The 16,514-nt window shown below is 41.5% G+C and overlaps 1 protein-coding gene across 4 annotated transcripts in view; it reads left to right on the forward strand.

Annotated features, from left to right (window-relative positions):
• The window catches only part of LOC129704624 (NCK-interacting protein with SH3 domain-like), a 95,822-nt gene that overhangs the window by 10,651 nt on the left and 68,657 nt on the right, over nucleotides 1-16,514 (forward strand). For 2 of the 4 annotated variants that reach the window (XM_055647874.1, XM_055647876.1), the window contains one exon: nucleotides 10,828-11,016. The exons of the other annotated variants lie outside the window; for them this stretch is intronic. In XM_055647874.1, the coding sequence (XP_055503849.1) occupies nucleotides 10,828-11,016 (189 nt within the window). The remainder of the gene's footprint in view (nucleotides 1-10,827; nucleotides 11,017-16,514) is intronic. 4 annotated transcript variants of the gene reach the window in all.

The raw sequence follows: 16,514 nt of genomic DNA on the forward strand, positions 1-16,514 counted from the left end.
CTTGAAATTCAAAATTATCTCTTCTCAATAGTATTTGGTTTCCTCTCCTTCACTGATACTCAAGTGCTATTTTAAAAAAAAATCCAATATCAGGAGCAGACACAGGTGTTTCCAATGTCTACCCTATTTGTTACTAATTACCCTCCAATCCAATTGCATTTGGTCTCTTAATTTGGTCTCTTACAAGCATGAACCCAATCTCATAACCCCACCACTTCAGCTCTCTTTCTCTCAGGCCTGCTTTTTACTCGGTGTAAAAGTTTATGTTGATATGTATGAATTATTCAATAATGTAATTTAATCATACAAATTAGGTGCAGGAGTAGGCCACTTGGCCGTTCAAACATGCTGCAATTACCATAACTGACCCAATTTGTAGCCTTAACTATGCATTCCCACCTACTCACTGTAGTCTCAGCTCTGTATCAAGTAACCATCTGCATCTGCCTTAAAAATATCCAAACACTGCTACTATTCTTTGTGGAAGAGTTGCAAAGTCCCTGTGCTGGGGACAGGACGGGGGTGTTGCAAAAATTCACCTCATTGACCTTAAACAGGGAGCCATGTTCTAGATCGTCTCCACATCCAACCTGTCATGATCCTTTGGAATCCTTTAGGTTTCCGTCAAGCCCTCTTGTTATTTTAAGCTCCTGTGGACACAAGCCTAGCCTATTCAGATGTTTACTGTCATATACCATGTGCAATAAAATTCTTTTTTCACATGAAGCTTGCGGTGTAAACAGTATACATACAGTAATAATGAAGACGCTGATGAGCGCAAAGCAGTAGTGATCTGAAGTAGCCTAAAAAATCATGTATAATAACTGAATAACTCAGTACTCTTAAGAGTAAGAGTATGTGGCACCACTTCCAGGAGGAGTGTGAAAGTGGTGAATGGTGCAGGAGCCTTATAGGGGTGAGGAAGAAACGGTGTATTCTTTAATCTGGATGACCAGGCTCTGATGTTTCACTGTCTTGTTCTGAAAGGCAGAAGAGAGCAAAGGGTGATAGGCTTCATAAACGATATTTCCAGGCGTCCTAATGGGGAAGATGGGCTAAATGGTTTGCTCTCTCAAGAGAGGCAGAGATGCATTAATTCTGTCAGAATACTTAGTGCTTCTGTAGAAATTATAGAGATTCCTCGTGGACATGCTGTATCTTTTCAGACAACTAAGAAAGTAAATGTGCTGGTGTGCTTTCTTGATTGCTGCAAAAGTGTGAAGGGACCAGTTTGGGTTGCTGTTGATACGGATGCTTAGGAATTTGAAACTTTCCACCAGAGACCGGGAAGCCGGTGACAACGGCGGACGCGACGGGTGAGGAACAATGCCGGTAGGAAAGGGAACTGGGGTCTGACCTACTGTGCCCTCATAGTCGGCTGTGGGAGATGCCCCTAAGGCACAAATGTGGAAGGGCGAGGAGAGGCACGTCGTGTCCAAGGAAGGTGATGACTGGAGGCCCACAGCAGCCTGGGGGCTTGCCTGGATTGGGCATCACCCTTAAGAACTAGACTTTGGACTTTGTAAATGGTGGACAGGATGTTGAAAATTGCATCAAAACATGGCGGGGATGGTGGCTCGGTAAACTTTCTGTACTCTTTGCTAATCAGGGATGTGTACAGGTATAGTAACACTTTGTTGAACTGTATGCAAATAAAGAATTTCACTGCGTTTGCACATGCAACAATAAAAGCACCATTGATTTTTACGGTAGCTCAGTTGATGAGAACAACATTGTTTTCACCCCCTCCCCTCTTCCAACTCTTTTGTCTAACATGTGAGAGGTCAGGTGTTTGTAATTTTAGCATTTATTTTGAGAGGATTAGACTAGAAAACATGGTTGTAATGCTGAGACTTTATAAGGCACTGGTTAGACTACATCTGGAGTATTGTGAGCTGTTTTCGGCTCCATATCTGAGGCAATATATACTAGTGTTGGGGGGGGGGGTCCAAGAGAGGTTTAGGAGGGTGATCCAGGGATGATTTGATTAAGGAATTTTTGATGGCACTAGGCCTATACTCGCCGTAGCTTAGAAGGATGAAGTGGTACTTCATTGAAACTTGCCAAACAGTGAAAGGTCTGGGTAGAGTGGTTGTGGAAAGGATGTTTCCACTAGTGGGAGAGTCTAGGGCCAGAGTGCATAGCCTCAGAATAAAACAACGAAACTTTTAGGAAAGGGATGATGGTGAATCTGTGGCATTCATTGCCATAGACAGCTCTGGAGGTCAAGTATTTGGGTATTTTTAAGGCGGAGATTGACAGATTCTTGATTAGTATGGGTGTCATGGTTTATGTGGAGAAGGCAGGAGAATGGGGTTGAGACCCAGGTTTGATCCTGCTTATGGATGCTGTCTGTATGGTTTGTACATTCTCCCTGTGTTCGAGTGGGTTTTCTCCAGGGTTTACGGTTTCCTCCCACATTGCAAAGTCGTGCAGGTTTGTAGCTTGATTGGCTTCTGTAAATTGTCCCTAATGTGTAGGATGGAACTAGTGTACAGTTCTTGCTGGTCGGGGTGGACTCTGGGCCGAAGGGCTTGTTTCTGCGCTGTATCTTTAAACTAAACTAGACAGATAATTAGACTGGCCGAAATTAGGCCAATGTTTTTCTCATCAAACTGCCCTTCACGTATTTCGTAAATATTCTCAAAATTATGTCATAATTGTATGGTATAAAAATCAAGGGTATTTGCATGGGGGGGGGGGGGGGGAGAGATATCTAGCGATGTTACTTAGTGTTGGAAGGCATTTAATAGATTTTCAAAACACAGTGGCAGAAAGCAATTGAGAACTAGAAGTGGAAGTTGCTTTGTAAGATGGGCTTCCAAATGAAAATCAAAAACTAAAATCTGAAATAAAACAATGCTGGAAATTCTCAGCGGGTTGGGGATTGAGGAACCTTTTGTGGTGAGAGAAGAACTGAGTTGCTATTTTTGGGTCGAAGACTATCAGAACTCTGTTTTGTTTGAAACATTTCATGGCCAGCTTGGTATTTCACCCATAAATACCACATCAGTCCTTGTCTGTAATGTGGCCTCCGTATGGTTTGGTTAATACCTAATCACAGAAGCGTGAGTTCCTGGGGGCATTGAAACGAGGAGAGATTTAGTCACTTTTCTTTTTTGTAAGAAACCAAGATACTAGCTTGTAGCAATTTGAGTCATCATCAAATTGTCTCATCACAATCATTTTAGCCTCAGACCATTATTTTTGGGGACCTATTTAAGGACACGTAGAGATTCGCAACCCAAGTTCATAAAAGCAATTTCTAAATCTCAATAAACTTTTGGGTGGTTCCATTAGTGCTACATACTCTCCCAGGTCTTTTGGTAGAAATAATTTTTATCAATGGAGAAAGAACGTTGGTAGACTCAATCTGCAGCAGACATTTGAGAAGCCACTTGCTGCTGGACTGATTTAGCCACTGGAGTTTTGAATAAGTAATAAGGAGATCATGGTGTTATGATTTTGTATGTTGCTGGGAGTGTAGCATGGACAGGGCTCTCACTTAACTTTTTTTCCCCTGTTGCCAGCTGGGCAACCTAGGCAGCTTTTTAGGTTGCCAAATGACAGTTTAGGTCGTCATTTAAGACGGCTTGCATGACGCGTGCGATATTGTGCTCGGACCAGTCGGAATTATGGTCAATGAAGCATTCACATATTATTTCTGCTTCAAATAAAGTCACAAACTAAACATTCACCAATCAAGACATGATATATACCACAATGACATGCAGCAAAATTATAATACAGTATCTCAACTCTTACACATTGCAATGAATGCAATTTCTATTATTTATTTCCACTTCCAAACAAAAATGTGGTTGGATTATTCAGCGTATGATCAACCTGTGTCAATAAATCCTGGACCATGGTAACACATATGCTTAACCATGCACATTACAGATTGATGCAAGCATGTTTTCTGTGAAGGACGGAAAATTATCATGACATGGCCATAGCATGGGTCGTTATTGCTTTTGGTACAGAAGCACTCTCGCTTCCCACATAATTTATCCACAACAAAATATACAGGTTGCAAGGAAATTTCTAAAGGCATTTTATGATAATAGCTGTTAAAACTGACTATACCCATCTGACAGGTTAAACATTACACTAACTGACAAGAGATGGCCAAAGGACATAACTGCAGCAAATGTTCTTTTGGTAATATGTGTAAAGGTGTCAAAACGCCACATTACCTGACATTCAGATTAGATGTATATGTTGTGAACAGCAATGAAGATACCCAGTTTGTATGCACCAGATTTAATAAAAATTATTGATAAACGCTGTTTCCATCATTCCCACTTCAGAATTAACGTTAAAATTTCAACTGAAATATCTCCTGACCAAATTTGTGATGTATATGACTGACTGTAGAAGTAAAACCTGGATAAATCCAACGTATAGCTGTGAATGTTGCTCATTAAATAACTACTGTACTGATACTCCATACTAAGAGCAGTGATTTGCCGTTAAAATGAATTCTGTAATAACGTGTCAACGGTAGCAGTGACAATCGAACACTGCGGTTTTAATGTTTCACGTGTTCACAATTTAATTAATCCATCTTTATCTTTATGGATTAAAACAAATAATAACATTGGGAATTAAAACACATTTGATTGCATCCGGTACCAAACATAGTCAATGTTCGCTCTGAAGACATATCCAGCCCAATGGGGGGGGGGTGAATCAGTGTGGGATGGATAGATGGAGGGGAGGGGGGTGGTGAGAAGGCAATTAGTGCAGAATGAATGGATTGAGGCAGGGGAATTAGTTTGTGTTGATTGGAGTAGGTAAAATTGTGAGGGGAGATTGCAGGGGATGTCAGTGGGGTCTGTGCAGGATGGATGGGGGGTTCAGTACAGGATGAATGGGGGTAGACAAAAATGCTGGAGAAACTGGAGAAATGCTGGAGAGGCAGCATTTATGGAGCGAAGGGCCTCCTTCACGTTTTGGGGGGGCCTCCTTCAGACTGATCCCCCCCACCATTCTTCGTGAGAGGGGGGATCAGTACAGGATGGATGGGGGGGGGTCAGCGCAGGTAGAATGGGGGTCTCAGTACAGGATGAACGGGGGGTCAGTACAGTGTGGATCGGAGGGTCTGTGCAGGATGAATGGGAGGGGATCACTACATGATGGATCGGGAGATCAGTGCAAGATGAATGAGGGGATCAGTACAGGATGAATGGGTGTAACAGTAAAAGATGAATGGGGAGTTCACTACAGGGGATTGGTGCAGGATAAATGGATAGGGTCATCTGTGCAGGATGAATAGATGGGGTGGGGTGGGGGTTAGATGGGGAGGGGAGCACAGGATATGTCAGTGAGGACTGAATAGAGGTGGGAATGGGGCTCAGTGTGGGATTGAGAGGAGCGGTCCCACGATAAGGGGGGTGGAGAGGGGCGTACGAGAGAGAGAGGGAGAGAGAGAGAGACAGGGGAAGGCACAGAGGAGGTGGGGAGGAAGGAAGGTCAGCTCTCCTCGGACAACACCGGCATCATCACCCCACTGCCTTAGCCGTCCCTGTCCACCGCCGCCAAAGGGGGAGGCAGTTGGGATCACCTCGCCACCGCCTCCCCTCATCCGCCAGCCAACAGGAAGTTGCGTGACCGAGCGGTGCAGGTGCTTCAGACGGCGGAAGGGGGCCTCCCCTTCCTTCCTCCCTCCATCCTCCTGGCTGCTGCGTGCCGGAGGGTTTGTTTTGAAAGTTGTTAACGCTGTTGGCGGCAAAGATCCTATAGCGAGCTCGGGATCTTTGCTGGCAAGCAGCGGAGGAGGAGGAGGTGGAGCTGCTTTCTCTGTCGCTGCTGCTGTGCGGGGCCCGTCATTCGCTTCGACCCTCCGTCACCCCGCACCTAGTATCTTTGCCCCCCCCCCACTACAGCCGCTGCCGACACGAAACGTCACGTTCCTTTTCTCCAGAGATGCTGACTGACCCGCTGAGTTACTCCAGTTTTTTGTATCTATCTTCGGTATAAACCAGTAACTGCAGTGCCAAGCCGGGCAAAATGACTCGGCATTTAGGTTGCCCGGCAGCATTTTAGGTGGCCATTAGCATCCGGGCAACCGCTAATTTCGAGCCCTGATGGAGACATAAGAAACATCCGATGGTGGCAACTTATTTTCGTAGAATCTAGGTTCTGCTCTATAACATCACATTTCCAGCCTTATCTTTTGAGCTCATTGACTTGACGGGATCTGTTTTTGCATGAGTTTGGCCTTCTTTCAGGCGGTTTGTTTCAAATCTTCTCAGAGACAAACACCAATGTGATGCATATCTCTTAGGTGATTGTTGGCTTTCATTATATCTTCCATTTCAAGGCCAAAAAAACGACTGTAATCTGAAGCCATGTGTTTGCCTTGTATTACTTACTATTTATTAATAACTTATCTAGTTCACGTGCCAGTATCATGCTTGTATTGTATCAACGGGCTGATGCTTATTAAAATATTCAGAAAATATTCATGATGCTGACAGTAGCAATCTTTTCCATTGCTGGAGGCAAGCAGGGCATCGCTGCTAACAGGACAATCATATCCATACTGATCCAAATAGCACAGTGGCAGTTCTCTGCAGGTGTTTTATACAACAGGCCTTTTCATCCTTGTCTGATCAGGCTCTGATAGATATTTAAGGTATTGGCTGCACATGATACCTTCACTTTTAATAATACTCCCACCAACCTTGAGGTGATGTCGTCATCAAATGTTCAGTGTCTTCACCTTGTGTATTCTCAAATGTTTTATTGTTTTCGTATGGGTACCCTTGTTTAAGGTGCTGTTGTGGAAAATAACTATTATATAACTCAGGGTCTTTGGTACAGGGGGTGGGACTCGCTTCATGGGCTTCCTGTTGTACAAGAAGTAATATTCATCATGACTTCACTACTTCAATGAATAATCTGTGAAAATACTGTGGAAGGTTTTGGTCCTGTGAGCTTTCAGTGGCAGAGAGTTTGAAGTCGGGCTGCGAGAGGGTTGGCATGTGTTGTGCTTTGAAATGTTACATAGAACTCTGAACAGTACAGCACTGGTACAGTAGGGCAGCAGAGTGGCACAGCGAGTGGAGCTGCTGCCTCACAGCACCAGAGGCCCCGGTTCAATCCTGGCCTCGAGTGCTGTCTGAGTGGAGTTTGCACGTTCATTCTGTCACCATATATGTTCCTCTGGGTGCTCCAGTTTCCTCCCACATTCTAAATCTATGCAGGTTTGTAGGTTAATTGACCTCTGTAAAATTACCCCTAATGTGTAGGGCTTGGATGAGAAAGTGGAATAATATAGAACGACTGTGAACAGGTGTTTGATGGACCTTATGGACTCAGTGGGCGAAATAACTGTTTTCTCATCATTTTTCTAAACTAAACAAGCTTTGGCCTACAATGTGTATGCCAAACACGATGCCAAGTTAAAGTAATCTCCTCTACCTGCACCTGATCCATATCCTTCCATTCCTTGCAAATCCATGTCTATCTGAAAGCCTCTCCTTTAAACTTTAACTCTCTGACCTTTAAACTATTCCCATTAGTCCTTGACATTTCCATCCTGGGGACAAAGTTCTGACTGTGTACCCTATCCATGCTTCTCATAACTTTCATCAGGTCATCCCTCGGTTCCAGAGAAAACAATCCATAATCTATCCAACTACTCCTTACTGTTCATGTCCTCTAATCCTGGATAACCTCTTCTGCACCTTCTCCAAAGTCTTCACATTAACCTTAATGCAACAACCAGAACTAATGTTGTGAAGATGGCAACCGAATTGCCACTGTTTGCAATGTTATTGCAATATACCTTAATACTGGCATTGAGCCAAGCAGTAACAAAATATGATCCCAATGCTTAGACAGTCAATACTTACAGACGTTAGTCCGATTACCTGTAACCCCATGATCCCTCTGTACATCAATTCTGTCACGGGTCATGAGATTAATGGTATATTTTGCACTTGCATTTGACCTCCATCACACACCCTCAGATTAAACGCCATCTGCCATTTCTCCACCTATTTCTAAAGCTGATCTATATCTTGTTGTATACTTTGACAGCCTTCCTCACAGTCTGTGACCCCAGCAATCTTGGTGCAGACTTACTAACCAACCAACTATGTTTATGTCCAATTCATTTTTATATATCACAAGCAACAAGTTCCTAACACAGATCCCTGCAGAACTCTGTTGGTCACATACCTCCAAACTGAATAATATTCTTCCACCAACCCTCTGCATACCCTCTTCTATCAGAAAACCAGTTCTCAATCCATTTGACCAAGTCACTGTTAATCCCTGTGCGTCTTAATATTCTGTATCAGACTACCATTGGGGGACTTCATCAAATTCCTTATTAATATTCATGAAGGCTACATCCATCGCCCTACACTCATCGACCTCTTTCATCACCTCTATTAAATTTAAGTTTTAAATTGCATCAAATTCAAATGTTTTTTTAATATTTTTGATAATAAATGGACAAATGGCAATTGATTGCTGATAGGATGGGGATAGTTGTCTTCCAAGACAGCTGCAATTTGTCTTTTAGAATCAAATTGGTTTATTGTCATGTGTACAATGTGCAAAAAAATCCTTTGTTCACATGAAGCTCATAAAATAAACAAGATTTACAATAAATATAATGATGAATGTAATGCAACAGAATGGTGCAAAGATTCTAGTGCAATTTGAAATCCTACAAAAAAAAATTTAAATGCCGTAACGGAATAATCAAATTCGGTTGAGTTCAAGTGCGCCGATGTCAACATCTAGCGCCGATGTTGACAATGTTGAAATATGGTTAAGAGTATGAGTGCGCCACATCACATCAAGTGTAAAGGGACCAGGTTAGACTTCTGTTAATATAAATGAGTAGGAACATGGACGATGTCAACCATCTCTATACCAGCTTCGTTGCTGAGGACATGGTTGTGTTCACCACAACCCCTACCACTCCTACTTCCTAGGGTCAACAATTAACTCTTTAGTCTTGCTGACATTAAAAACTAGGCTATTGTCCTGACGCCATGACAAGCCACGCCAGCGTTTACAATCTCCTGTACTTTGTCCCTTCATTGTTATTAATCTGTCCTGATAGTGGTATCATCTGCAAACTTTAGATTTGAGTTGGCACTGTACTTGTCAACACAGTTGTGGATGTAGAGGAAATGGAGTGCACACTCTTGAGGAGCACCAGTGTTGAAGGTCAGGGTGGAGGAAATGATGTAACCAATTCTAAACAACTGAGGTCTGCCGATTAAGAAGCTAGTGAGCTTAACACTGCCGTTTGGGATTTGTGGAATATATTTTAGTTTTGAACTGAATTAATGTGATATTTCAGCTTTTAATGTCTCTTTTGGGTTGTTAGATTAATTGGTTAATTTCTGAATGGAGCTTTACATGGGAGAAAGTACCATTGTCTTTTGCACCTTTTTTATCTGTCATGTAAATAATGGCTGCTACATTAACATGCCATGAGTGGCAACAGATATACCTAAAATTGCCAATTTGGTGAAACTAAATAGAACAGTGTCCTTGTGAAACAATAATTTGATCCTATTGCTTCCCAGCAGTTTGTTGAGTTCCTTGTCATTGCCAACAACCTGCTATAGGTGTCCAGAGATGATGATGTGGGTCATCTTCTTCTGCTTTGCCAGCCAGTTTCAGGACTTCAGCCATCAGATACTCGAGCCCAGCAGGTAGATAGATGGAGGCTCTGTCAAGGTGGCTTTCGGTGCATTGGCCTTCTTCAGTCAGGATATAAAGTTGTGATGTTATATTACTGTTGAACAACATGTTGTGAGCCCACATTTGGAGTATTATATTCAGTTTTGACCACCCTGCTACATGAAGAATGGTGTTAAGTTAGAGTGCAGAGAAGATTTATGAGATTGTTGCCAGGGTTCGTGGGCTTGAGCTATAGGGAGAGGTTGGACAGGCTAGGACTATATTCCTTTCAACGGAGGAGGATGAGGGATGATCTTATGGAGGTATGCAAGATCATGAGGAGAAAGATTGGGTAAATGCACTGAAATTTTTACTTGGAGTAGTGGAATCAAGAACCAGAGGATTCAGTTTAAGGTGAGAGGAGAGAAATTTAATAGGAACCTGAGGGGCAACTTTTTTCACACAGGAGATGGTGGGTATTTGGAACGAGCTACCAGAGGAATTGGTTGAGGCAGGTACTATAACAACATCTGATAGACATTTGTACAGGTACTTAATATAGAGTGTGGAACATATTATTGTCTACCCATATTATTTATCAAACCTAATTTTCTAAAAGTTGCTCCTTTTCAAATTTCTTAGCATTGAGAACACAACATCTTTTTGTCACATGGGTATTGATGTCAATAACCATGGGTCAGGGAAATCAAGAACTAGAGGGCATAAGTTTAAGGTGAGCGAGGACAGATTTAATAGGAACACGAGAGGCAACTTTTTTTACACAGATTGCGTTGGATATATAGAATGAGTTGCTAGGTGAAGTGTTTCAGGCAGGTACAATAATGTCATTTAAGGCATTAAAAGAGGTACATGGATTAAAACAAAGTTTATTTGCTAAATGTGGACAAAAGGTACGGCCACAGATGGGTTATTTTGGTCGACATGGATGAATTGGGCTGATGTACCTGTTTCTGTGTATAATCCTGACTTTTCTCTTCCTGTCATTAGAAATTACAGTGGTGCCTGTTTGATTGTTAATGTTGGCCTGTTTCAAAAATTACAGTTATCATGTCTGTAAATATGAACAAAGTAAAATGTAAATAGTTTTTTGTAAAATAAAAACATGTGTATAATTATAGGTAAATATTAGTTTTGTTTTTCATGTAGACTGAGCTGCAAGTGAAATTTATAAAGCTGCTTTATCTGGATGGTAAATCTGATGCTGTATCCTTGTACAAATCTATAAAGAAGTTCTATGTTGAGCACCAAATCTGCCTCCAGTCTATGGCCATGATAACTACAAATGGTTCAGCTATTATGATGGGATCGAAAGGAGGTCTCCATGTCAAGCTCAAGGTAAATTAATAGTGATTTTGGCTCTTAAAATCATCCATTTGCACCTGATGGAATTCCAATTATTTTAGGAGGAAGAAATTGTTATTTGGTGTTTTGTGAGAAGGTAATTTATTATACTGATATAACGAAGTGCATACAAACTTTTGAATGTAAATGCTGAACTTATGTATTTTGAGATCCATTTTGTATGATCCAAAATCCTGCAGACCAGAATGAATATAGACAAGGTCTTTCCACTGAAAATTGCAAGTATATGGAGATGGTTGAAAAATAAATATGACCATTCTGAGGTCACTCTTTCATTATATCATGTGTTTGAAGGACGCTGTGTTGACAAGCATGCTTGTTCTTTGGAGATGCAAGAAATGGCAGTTGCTGGAATTTTGAGCAGGACAAAAAATGGTGTCTTGCCATTTCAGGAACTCCGTGTGTCAGGCAGCATGTGGAGGGAATGGACAGCAATGTTTTTTGGTTCAGACTGATGTTTGTTCTTTGAATAGCTTGAAATATGCCAAATATAGCCTGGGTATTCAAGACTAAATATAACTTGGAGTATTTTTTTAAAACCGTCTATAAACTGAAAATCTGCAGGCCCAGCAGGCTGGGTTAATGGAGTTTTACTACATTGAGGAACAAAAGCATCTTGATGTAAAGTCTAAAGATCCCTGAAGGTGGCAGGCAGCACAAGTAGATAGGACGGTACAAAATCCATATAGGGTGCCACTCTTCAGCAGCCAGAAAATGGAGTAAGTCTTGGGACCTTTATAAAAGGTAAGTTTTGGTTACTGGTAATGGTTTAAAATAGATTCACAAGGATGTTGCATGGATGGAATGATTCAAATATGAGACGATTCTGAGGAGGTGGCATTTTTAAAAAAATGTGCACATGAGTGCTCTTTGACACATTATGTAGCTAGTCCAATGAGGTGAGGAGAATTACAGAATCTTGGAGAATATAACCAGTCAAGTGGAGGAAGTGTCTGTGAGAGAGTATTTTGGAGATAGCGGCCATGGTATCCAGAGCAAATTGGATTCAAAATCGGCTTGGCAGTAAGGGGCAGGTGATAGTAGAGGTTTGTTTTGTGATTGGATGGCCGTGATTAGTGTTCACATTGTATAGGTAGATAAAATTAGAAAGCATAAATTTAGGGCAAGAGATTTGGAGAGGATCTGGAGATTGGAGAGGGCCATTTTCACTTGGAGTGGTGAGTAACTGAAATGAGCTGCCAGAGAGGGTGGTGAAAGCAGTGTCACTGGCAGCATTTAAGAAGTATCTGGATGAGCACTTGAAGTGTAAAATATTACGGGTCAAATCCTGGAAGATGGAGTTAACACGGTCCGGTACCCAGAGGTCTGCATTTTTCCGTGTTTTATGATTCCATAGCAAGGCTGGTTTAGTTTTCCTTGGATCAGAGGAGGCTGAGGGGGACCTTAGAGGTGTATACAATTTGGAACTGTATTGATAGGGAGAGATGATAAACTTTTCTTCTTCGCAGAAGTTTAAAATGAGGATGCTGTTTAGAGGATATCTGAGGAAGAATTTTTTTATTTTTTTTTCACCCACTGGATGGTTGCAATGTTCCTGAAAAGGCACTGGACGCAGACCAAATTAGATTCACTAGGCAATTTCCTGGGATTATTAGGTTGTTCTATTACTAGTGGATCAAATATGTTTATCTATATTATTTGGAGTTGGGAGAATGAGTGGTGATCTTACTGGAGTATATAAGATTGCTATGGGGTATGACAAGGTGGATATCAAGTTGATTGCAGTATTAAGACAGAAGTGCTTAGGAACTACTACTTGCAGTGGGTGGTGAATCTCTGGTGGTGGAGACTTGCTAGGGATATTTAAACAGGGATCAAATACATCTTTAAGAGATCAGAGAATTGAGGGCTATAAACTGGCACAGAAGAGGAATGGAGACTTGAAGCATGTAAGCCATGAAAATATTTAATGGTGGGGTAGGCTTGCTTGGCTGAGTGGCTTACTCCAGCCTCTAGGTGGACACAGCCTCTGGGTGGACAAAATATCTTCCCAGGATCAGCTGTAAATATCCAGCCTTTACCTTAAACCTGTGTCCCTTTTGGTTGTAGACATTTCTGCTAATGGGCTTGTTTCTCCTTATCTACATCATCTATGCCCTACATTTTGTATACCGCTATCGTGTCCCTCCCCTCAGACTTGTACACCATTTAAAAAATAAACAGCTTTTCTAGAATCCTTTCCGTAACTTAAACAACCCCCTGTAACATTCTGGTAAATCGCCTGTCTAGTGCCATCGCACCCATCCTATAGCATGTCGCACTGATTCCTAATTAATGTTTTATGCAATTGAACTTTTACACTCTGCTATTATATTCTGTACTGCAGCTAATAAAGGCAAATATCCTGCATACCTTCCTAATCTTATATTGATGTTGTGCCTTCTGAGATCATGAACCCCACTGTGTATTGTTCATCAGTACTTGCTAGCAATTATTGTGTATATCCTACTCCTCGCAATATGCATCCTCACATTTTTTTCAGAAATCCCAACTTTCATTGCCATCTTACTAACTCATCTAATTCATTCTGTAGCTGAAGATTACCTCATTATCAACAACGGCATCTGCAATGGTACTAATTATACCTCCTGCATTTAGTCTAGATCATTAGCGTATAGAGCAAAAGCCTCAGCATTGATCTCAGTTGTAGTCTAAGCTTCCAATCATAAAAATACCCCTAGACCATCGGACTCACAGCTTGAATCTTTTGCATTTGTCTCCCATGTTGGGCCATGTCAAAGGTTTTACTGCAGTCCATGTAGATCGGACAACCCACATCAACATGATTACTTAAAAAAAAAAAATTGAAACAAATGTTAGGCAGGCTCTCCCTGTAACAAAAGTATGCTGACTATCCTTGATCAATTCTACTCCAAGTGTAATTCTGTCCTCGGAACTTTCTCCAGTAATCATCTTTCTACTGATGTTAGAATACCTTGATCTCCCTGCTGAGCTTCTTGAATAAAGGCTATCCTCCTGTGATCTGTTATGTCTTCTGAAAGCTGCATTATCAAATAATAGCACAGTGGTAGAGTGACTGCCTTACAGGGCTACAGTACGGAGTTTGTATATTCTCCCTGCGATTGCGTGGGCTTTCTCCAGGTGCTCCAGTTTCCTCGCACATTCCAAAGACGTGCAGGTTTGTAGGTTCATTGGCTTCAGTAAATTGTACCGAGTGTGTAGGATAATGCTAGTGTTCTTGCTGGTCGGGCGGATGTGCCAAAGGGCCTGTTTACACAATGTATCTCTAAAGTCTAAAACCAAAAATCATGAAAATGCGTAAGCATCTTACACGCCACTCATTCTCCCAACTGGTTAGAGAAATTATCAATATTTTGGGTCTATACCCTTTTATCTGATCTGTAGAATGTTAGAAATCTGGCATGTTTTAAATTGCTTAAATTGCTTAGAAGGGAAAGGGGTTGAGTGACGGAACACAATGCCTCAATGAGGGGGAGCTTCTATTGAGAGACTGGAGAAAGCTTGTTAATTACAAATTTAGGGTGGGGTGGGATATAAATAGGTAACAACAGAGGTTTGAAGAAAGCAAATATAAAATGCTGGAGCAGTGTGATGTAAAATATTTCAGTTGCTGGTGATAGACAAACTCAAATGTTGGAAATACTTAAGGGGCCCCATGGGGAAAGAAATAAGTTTGTGTTTCAAGTCCATAACCTTTCGTGAGAGTTAGCTAGGTTTGACATACACTGGAAAGGTTAGCTGTCTGAAATTGTTGAACTCGATTATTGAGGGCTGTAAAGTGTCACATTCCTTGTGCCATTGCTTGCCTGCCTTGAGTAAAATGCTTAATAAACTGAAGCCAGATAATAATGGAAGTGGGTGAATTGAAGTGACATGTTCTTAGATTCTGCTGCAACTACCTCCTCTGACAGCTCGTTCCATATGTTTAAAAAAAAAATTAAAAAAAAATTGCCCCTCAGATTCCTATTAAATGTTTCCCCTCTCACATTATACTGTTATCCTTTGGGTCTCAATTCCCTTACTTTGGGTAAAGGACTGTGCATCTAGTCCGTCTATTCCCCTTGTGATCTTACACACCTCTATAAGATTCCCCCTCACCCTCCTGTACTCTAAGGAATAAAGACCGTGCCTGCCGAACCTCCCCTAATAGCTTAGGCCCTCAAGTCCTGACAATGTCCTTGTAAATTTCCTCTGCACTCTTTCTAGCTTAACATCTTTCCTATAGTAGGGTTGTCAAAACTGAGCGCAATACTCTAAATAAGGTAGTGATATGTTTCTGTCAGACTGTAGCGTGAGTTGGAAGGGAACCTGTAGGCGTTGATATTTATTCACAGGCAGTTTCTGCCCTACATTGTGTTGCAGTCATAGTTTTGGTAAGTGCTATCCCAAGTGACTGGAGTGAGTTTTGTGTTTGGTGCTGGTCCATAGAATGGTAGTGGAGGTTGTGAATTAACACATAGTCAACATAGAATTAGAATTCATAATCTTTGTCCACTTACGGCCCACTTCTTTATTGCTTTCCATACTGAACAATATCTAGCAACTTTAAACTATACCATGCTAACAAGATTAATCAAGACCTGCCTTTATATAAAAACCTAATTTTTTTTTTTGTATTCTTTTAACCAGTTTCTGAATTTCCCTTCCACCTTCAATGAACTGCGCAGTGATTTTTCTCAGTGTAACTTTCAAAATCTGGTCCCTCTATTTACCTTGCCTCATCTCATTCTTCAAACCAAATTGTAATAGTTTGTATTTCTTAGCATTAAGTTGCATCTGCTTATTTCACACCAGGCAATCACCTTGAGGTCTATTGGCTACCATGCTAGTGCATTGCACCCCTAGGCTTTGGCCGATCTGCAGATATAGGAATTGTGTTCATATATTCAAGTCCTAACCATAAATATGTTTTTAAAAATTGGTCCTGTACCAACTCGAGTGAAACTCCACTGTACACTTTCCTCCCATCTGAAAAATAACCTTTCACATACTTTATTTCCTGTTCTTTAAGGCAAAATTCTATCCTTGCTGCATTAGCCCTGTTTATTCCATGAACATCAAATTTCATGAGAACCCCATTAGGTGGCATCAGATTAAGTGCCGATTGGAGTTTCATTTGCACTACACCAGCTGTGTTTCCTTCAGATGTCCTCTTTGTGCCAAAACCTGTTGGCTAAAGATGATTTGCCTTTACACAAAGCGTGAGCCGCAATAACAGCTCCGTGAAAGAAACGGTGTGGCAGCTGATGAAGAAGAGTTTGCTTGTTCAACTTGTGGAAGATGTCAGAGTCTTGGCCGGGAGTTCACCGCCACCGCCTTCCTCATTCTTGCTCGTCTTCCCAGTGTCACATCGATGGCCGAAACTGGAAAAGCAGCACTTTTATATCTATGAATTGGACGAGAAGCCCTTTGCATCCTCTTGTTGCAATAACACTGGTCAGTCGAAAAATGGACCGCCTATTGTGAAT

The sequence above is a fragment of the Leucoraja erinacea genome, chromosome 16 (assembly GCF_028641065.1).
Source record: "Leucoraja erinacea ecotype New England chromosome 16, Leri_hhj_1, whole genome shotgun sequence".
NCBI classification, from domain to species: domain Eukaryota; kingdom Metazoa; phylum Chordata; class Chondrichthyes; order Rajiformes; family Rajidae; genus Leucoraja; species Leucoraja erinaceus.